The sequence below is a fragment of the Centroberyx gerrardi genome, chromosome 4 (genome assembly GCF_048128805.1).
Source record: "Centroberyx gerrardi isolate f3 chromosome 4, fCenGer3.hap1.cur.20231027, whole genome shotgun sequence".
NCBI lineage: Eukaryota > Metazoa > Chordata > Actinopteri > Beryciformes > Berycidae > Centroberyx > Centroberyx gerrardi.
Window position 1 is genome coordinate 13,020,120 of NC_136000.1, and position 6,898 is coordinate 13,027,017.

General features: G+C 39.7%; 2 protein-coding genes across 2 annotated transcripts; both read left to right on the plus strand.

Moving 5' to 3' along the window:
• Window positions 1-1,499: 1,499 nt before the first annotated feature.
• Window positions 1,500-3,626, plus strand: rsl24d1 (ribosomal L24 domain containing 1). The gene is made up of 6 exons (XM_071896678.2): window positions 1,500-1,643; window positions 2,215-2,328; window positions 2,410-2,482; window positions 2,585-2,648; window positions 2,860-2,945; window positions 3,102-3,626. Exons 1-6 carry the CDS (start codon window positions 1,563-1,565, stop codon window positions 3,176-3,178), a joined length of 495 nt encoding a protein of 164 aa, XP_071752779.1. The 5' UTR covers window positions 1,500-1,562; the 3' UTR covers window positions 3,179-3,626.
• Window positions 3,627-4,554: 928 nt separating this feature from the next.
• arpp19b (cAMP-regulated phosphoprotein 19b) lies at window positions 4,555-6,703 on the plus strand. Its single transcript, XM_071896676.2, has 3 exons — window positions 4,555-4,705; window positions 5,275-5,397; window positions 5,489-6,703. The coding sequence occupies exons 1-3, from the start codon at window positions 4,661-4,663 to the stop codon at window positions 5,657-5,659; spliced, it is 339 nt and encodes a 112-aa protein (XP_071752777.1). The 5' UTR covers window positions 4,555-4,660; the 3' UTR covers window positions 5,660-6,703.
• Window positions 6,704-6,898: the final 195 nt, after the last annotated feature.

Sequence of the window (6,898 nt, forward strand, 5' to 3'; positions counted from 1 at the left end):
TCTGTTGCTATATGGGGAAAAAATCCAGTTTCTCTCCATGATGTTTCCTGTCCAGGTGTGACAATGACAAGGATTCTGACTATCAAAATGAGAACCCTATGTGTGAAGAGCAACATAATCAATTTTTATATCTTTGTAACACAAATAATCCTAACCAAAGAAACTTTGAGAAGTCTCTGTTATTTAGTGATTTTCTTTGGTTTGCATTTTGGAAAAACATTATTTACATATTAATGTGATATGATTTTCAATGGTTTTGACTGCTAGAAAGGCATTTTTACATGAAGATTAGTCAGATTTGTTTTGTTTTTTAAAGCTTGAGAGGTCAAAAAGTGTTCTGCTGTCTTTTCGATTGTGATCATGAGATTTCACCTAAATTGTATTTAGGTTACATTGGGACTTTTAATTTAGATTGTGTTTTTTAGCATGATGTTTCTTGTAAACAAAAATCTTTCCCAATATTAATGTGACAGTTTCCTAAATTAATAAGAATGGTTTCTAGTTACAGTTTTGTCTGTGGAATGTATTAAAGAATGCAAAGCTGAATGCCACAGATGATTTTGCTAACAGAACTCAGGTGCCAATTGTAAATTTAGAGTGTAGACTTAATTGTTATTATTTAACTTATGCTTTTCTGATATATCTACATTTGAATACCAAAATACATCTTTTAATCCCAAGTAAACACCAAAATATTTTCTGTGTTGAAATGTTGCAACAAACCTTTTTTGATACTCTCAAGATGGTCAAAAATAGATAATAAATTTGTTCTTGGAAAAAAAAACATTTTGTGTTGCACTTTGTCTCCTTGGTATGATCAGCACTGTGTGTGTGTGTGTGAGAGAGAGAGAGAGATAGATAGAGAGAGAGAGAGTATTTACCTTAAAAACTTAGTTAAAAAGGTTAAAAAAGTCAGGACTGCCCAAAGAGGCCTGTGGACCAAATTTAACAGTCAACAAAATACTTTTTGGCTCTGCAATGGTTTCCAGAAAGTGATACGCTGTACTAAGTTGGGCTTTGTTAATGACATTTAATTATATTTGTTTTAGAGTTAAATTGCTTATTACAAGGCGAGACATGAGATAAGATGAAACTGTGCTGTTGCAGTAGCAAAATAGTAGCAGGATACAGAAAAGAAGGGGTGGGGGTGTGTGCAGTTACCAGACTCAGTCAGGTATACAATCCTGTGTAAGGGCATATACATATACGTCCAGGGTGGGCAAATGCAAGTGTGCAAAAGTGCATCATTAATTATCCACATTTCAGACTCGGAGAGGGTAACATGAACATAATGTGGCCATATCAAATCTATTAATTGTCAGAGGAATATTTAAGTAGTTGTTACATGATAGTTACCTCTTTGTTTTCAGATTGTTATAGCTATGTTATAGACAGAGTAATTTGAATTGAGACGTTTTGAACAGTGCAGCAGCAGATCCAGCAGGGGGCAGCAAAGCAGCAAGTCGCCAAGCCGAGCTGCCACAGCCGAAGAAGAAGACGGGAAGACAGACTTGTTTTCATCAGCTGCTCGTGTAGCGCACACGAGCTTTCTGCTCCGAAGAATGCGCATCGAAAAGTGCTATTTCTGCTCGGGGCCTGTGTACCCCGGGCATGGGATGATGTTTGTTCGAAACGATTGCAAGGTATGTTGCTTTCTCGCTAACTGAATAGTCCCGTAACATTACATAAATTGAGGTTTTGTCGCTGGTGGCGGCCCCGTTAGCTAGCTGGCTAACGTTAGCTAACTTAACGTGCTGGAATCCCTCACGTGGGATCATGTCAGTGTGTAGTAGCTCCGTAAATCCGACACAGTAAATCGGCGGTAGATACGATTGGTAGGTGTGAAGTTGAAGCACGGAACTTTTGAATTTACTAATTGTTACATGTTCATCATTCACTGACAAAAAGAGTTAAACTGACAGCGGCCCGGACATTTAACTAGCCGAGCCTGTTAGCTTTAGTTCTGGCTTGTGGAGGCATCGCGCCCTCTAACGGTACATGGTGGGAACACGTGTGTGTGTGTGTGTGTGTGTGTGTGTGTGTGTGTGTGTGTGTGTGTGTGTGTGTGTGTGTGTGTGTGTGTGTGTGTGTGTGTGTGTGTGTGTGTGTGTGTGTCCTGGCAAGAAAAACACTTAACGTTATAAGTCTACGGACCCATGCACAGTCCTGTGGTTTCATAATAAATGATTTCGTCTGGGGTTGTTTTACGTTTAGGTGTTCAGATTCTGCAAATCCAAGTGCCACAAGAACTTCAAGAAGAAGCGCAACCCCAGAAAAACAAGATGGACCAAAGCATTCAGAAAGGCGACAGGAAAGGAGTTGACAGTGGTGAGCTGGTTGTCTATAACGTCCTGTCTTAAATGCCCCTTTGTTTTCTACTACCTACCTAACGAAAATACTGTCTTCCAGGATAACTCTTTGGAGTTTGAGAAACGCAGAAATATTCCTGTTAAATACAAGAGGGCGCTCTGGGACAAGACAGGTAATCTGTGGTTTTACTTCTTCTTGCAAGTAGTTGCTGTATAAATGTAGGGCCAGTTGAATTTTGAGCAGCAGAGTAACATGTCACTTTTCCTTTTTACAGTGGAAGCAATGAAGAAGGTCGAAGAAATCAAACAGAAACGACAGGCAAGATTTATCATGAACAGGTGAGCAATATATTTTGTGTTAATGATGGATATCTTTTTTGAGTCACAACTATTGTCAGTTATTTATAGTAGTTTCAATGTTTAAAGTGTAAAGTGTCAGTTATTTATAGTAGTTTCAATGTTTAAAGTGTAAGATTTTGACAGATGGGACAGTGGCAGTGAATGGCAGCAGTGTTTTCATGCGGTTATGTTTTTTGTGTCCTCTCTGTAGATTGAAGAAGGGCAAACAATTGGAGAAAGAGGAGGACATCAACGAAGTGAAGAAAAATATTCACCTTATCAAAGCACCACATGCCGGTAAGATAAACAACACAAACAAGATGCTTCCTTCCCCTTTTCTAGAAGTACACAACGATCAAGACGAAATGGGGAAGGAAAATAAACATATTGCACAATGATGATCCTCAGCATTAGTTAGTTTGTGGGTTTGATCTAATCTTACTTTTTTCACAGGAAAACCCAAACAAATGGAAGAAAAGATGGTGCAGAAGTTACAAGAGGATGTGGACATGGGGGATGATGACAATTAAACTTACACCCAAGGTGTTCTTTTAATGTTTCACGAAACCCGAGAACAAGTTGACCTTGTATTATACTGTACATTTGGAATTAAATTTTCCAAATAACTGACAGTACCTACTTTGAAATATAAACCCTGTAAGACATGCATGTTTTTTCAAATGCTGTATAAGGGATTGATACATTCGCCCCACAAAGATCGGCCTCTGAAACTACAACAGTCAGCTGCCATGACGCCCAATTATCCTAACTGTTTCTTGCCTATGCAGTGAATAATGTTCTTTTTTCAACCTGTGGGGGGGAAGTCTGTAAATAATATATTCCTTTTTTTGCCAGTATTCCTATATTTTCTCCTTTTGTGGTTGGGATTGTTATGTAGCCCAATGTATTACAGTGAAGCAGAAAATGAAAGAAGGTAACCAACTGGGAAACAAAAGAATAAAAGCCTCCTTTTGACAATTGTTTTTCTTCCATTCACCATTTAGTGCAGTGGTACACATTGTGAAAAAGCGTCTTCTTGGCATGGGGCCAGACTGAACTGAATCAGTGGCCATAACCTAAGAATAATTTGGTGCAAAGACTCCAATGATGGCTTAAATATTTGTTGGGAGTGTAAGAAAACAAGCATTTTTATGTCTTAAGTTCATTTCTGTATTAAACTGAATTGAACCAACTGAAAAATAACCAACAAACTAGGCTACTATTTGCACCATACCACACTGCACACATCTATGTACATAGATATTGTAGCCTATACAACTATTAAACACAAAATGGAACATGTGAATGTATGCAATTATGTCATATCCGTTTTGTCTATACATGAAGCTTTACGAAAGGTATTACAGAGTAGTAGAAGAGTAATTACACCTAATAAACACAATTTTCAGATGAAGATCAATGAATTTAGATATGCAACGGTGAAACAATCCTGTTCGCAGTTTGTGAACACTGGTTCAGTATGATTTTCTTGTAAAACGGCAGCTTGTAGCTTCTTGAGGTTCAAATTTCGCTATGGGAACTGTATGTACAGATTAGCCAACCAACCTTTCTACGATCGTTGCTAACAAGCATGGAAGTATTATATTATCTGACAAGCTAACAAGCCCCCACCCAAACTACAAGAATTGAGATGAATAGATATTTCATGGTTTCCACACCTGCGTCTTTCACTCATTCAAGCAAAAGTATTTGTCAATAAAAAGAAGAAAACCACTACTTCGTGGAGAAATCGAGCCATTTAGACATTTATGTAAAGCTGGTGACAATAAATAAGTAGCATAAACAGAAGTAGAAGAAAAACGACGTGATCAATCCCACACAGACTGCACTCTTCCGCTCTGGGATCGATTGGCCGGCCTGTTGTCAGACAGGCTGCAGGCTGCTGCTCTCGCCCGCCCGCTCAGTCGCTGCCAGCATTACCTTTCATCTCGTATCAGGGCTGGTCGGCGATATCCATCATTTTGTGAGCTGAGCTGGGATTTAATAAAGCTATGTCCGAGGAGGTTGAAGGAACACGGACTTCTGAAGAACAGCAGGTATGTTAAAATGGAGGGAACTGCAACATTAGCTAGCTAATTCTGCTAGGTTAGTTAGCTTGTCTACTCCGTTTGGATGGAGTGTTGCCGGGTAAATTTAGCAGGCGGTTAGCAGCAAGCAAGTTAGCCACTCCTAACTAATGTCACCGTCGTTGCTACCGCCAAGTAATCCGCTATTAGAAGAACCTTATACAGGTCAGTAGCGTTAGTTGATAAACAAAACGGAATCCCAGCAAATGTGGGGTCAGCTAGGTAACCATAATCAATAAGTGGAGTTGTAGCTAACACTGGCTAACCCTGTAGCTAAACAGGCTAATTGGCAAATTTAAATCCTGCAAACACCAGTTGGAGTTTCCCTCATGGCGGCGCCTGCATATTAGCTGTTAACTAGCTGTTGACTGCTGCTGCTGTCAGATTGGACAGTGCAATTTGATTTAATCATTACTGTTTAGGTTCTACTGTGATTACTGTCAGTTTGATTTCCATTCAACTGCGAGCTTCTATTTCAGACATTTGTTGAAAACGAATGGAGCATTTTCCATCCCTATTATGTCTGGTCTTTTTAACAGGAAATGGAGGACAAGGTAATAAGTCCAGAGAAAGCAGAGGAGGCCAAGCTGAAGGCCAGGTATCCTAACCTCGGAGCCAAGCCGGGGGGCTCCGACCTGCTCAGGAAAAGACTTCAGAAGGGGGTGTGTTTCAGAGCTACACCTGCCTAGCTGCTAATTTAAACAATTCCAGTCTTACAATATCCTCACTTTCTATGTCTTCTTATTTGTGCAGCAAAAGTATTTTGATTCTGGAGACTACAACATGGCCAAGGCAAAGATGAAGAACAAACAGTTGCCCACCGCCCCAACGGAGAAGACTGAGATCACAGGAGACCACATCCCAACACCTCAGGACCTGCCGCAGAGGAAGCCTTCGATTGTGGCCAGCAAACTGGCTGGTTGATTGACACACAGTTTTATGTTTACTGTGTTGTTACCATTCCAACCCCATTGCATATCTACCTGCTGTTTCCGTTTTGTTCATCCTTCACCTTTGTATGAATTCGTAAAGAACAAGTTGTGAATCAAGCTGGATACTTAAGAAAAATTGGCAACAGGCAGGTATTGAATCATCAGTAACTTACATCCAACAGTAGTAGTAGCTGAAAATGTTTCTCAAGATCTTGAAAAAGACTGAATCGTACTTATTCACTGTACATTATATCACACCTGGAAATATGAATGGAAGCTAGTGCTGTCTTATTTTGGCAGAACATTTTCACTTGTTGGCATGTATGCCTCCTAATGAGCGCATGGACAGTCAGCCTGTGACGTTAGTTGCTGTTCTCACCATGAGGGCCTCTTCTTCCTCCTAGTTATTGATTATTACAAAGAGGCAAAATTATTTCCTTATGACTACAGGCAGATCAAATACTATCAAGGTGCCCATTGATGTAGTTTGTGTGATGTAGAAGTGTGACTTACAGACGAGCCTTTCAGTTTGAAACGATGTTGAGTGTTCAGATGGACACCTGCTCATATGGAGGCATGTCTATTAAAAAGTGAAAATGTTCTGCTTGAATCAAATATTGCTCCTTTTGTTTTTTCTAATCCTTGATCGTCTGTGCCCCTCCCTCTCCCTGTAAAGCTCTTTGATTTGGTGCATTTTAAGTGCTGAAGTCTGGATCACACAAATGTTGCTAGCTGGTCATGTTTTAATTAATTTTAGTGACATTGGTTTTCAAGGAATGCTGTTGATCTGCATCTCATCCTGACCTCTAAAATGGCCTTAACAGTTATGAACCGCTGTTCCTCTTGAGCAATATTTGCTCCCTCAGTGAGAATCTTAGTTGTGAATCTAGCCTGAAATGTCTGCCACTGTCTGACTGGAATCATTTAGGCTTTTATGGAAAGCAACTCCCGTGACACGTCTGGAGTGTGCATGTACATGTACTGTGCATTCACACTGTGCCATTTGTTTTTGTAAATAAAATAGTTTTGCATATGTGCTCTGACCAGTCGACTTATTGAAATGAACGTGTCTTTGCATTTGCTTTTGCACTGAAATACCATTTGATATTGAGACTATATATCTGTGCTCTTAGGGCTTAGAGTTTATCATGTACTGCAGTAGACGCAAATAAAGATTTCAGTATGTGGGGTCATGACATCATGGCCAGTTTTCCAAACCCCTTAATTTTAT

Coding starts and splice junctions, on each gene's coding strand:
- rsl24d1 (XM_071896678.2), top strand. CDS start 1,563: ATGCGCATCGAAAAGTGCTATTTCTGCTCGGGGCCTGTGTACCCCGGG. Junction 1,644..2,214: donor TTGTTCGAAACGATTGCAAG/GTATGTTGCTTT, acceptor TTTTACGTTTAG/GTGTTCAGATTCTGCAAATC. Junction 2,483..2,584: donor GGCGCTCTGGGACAAGACAG/GTAATCTGTGGT, acceptor TCCTTTTTACAG/TGGAAGCAATGAAGAAGGTC.
- arpp19b (XM_071896676.2), top strand. CDS start 4,661: ATGTCCGAGGAGGTTGAAGGAACACGGACTTCTGAAGAACAGCAG. Junction 4,706..5,274: donor GGACTTCTGAAGAACAGCAG/GTATGTTAAAAT, acceptor TCTTTTTAACAG/GAAATGGAGGACAAGGTAAT. Junction 5,398..5,488: donor GGAAAAGACTTCAGAAGGGG/GTGTGTTTCAGA, acceptor TTATTTGTGCAG/CAAAAGTATTTTGATTCTGG.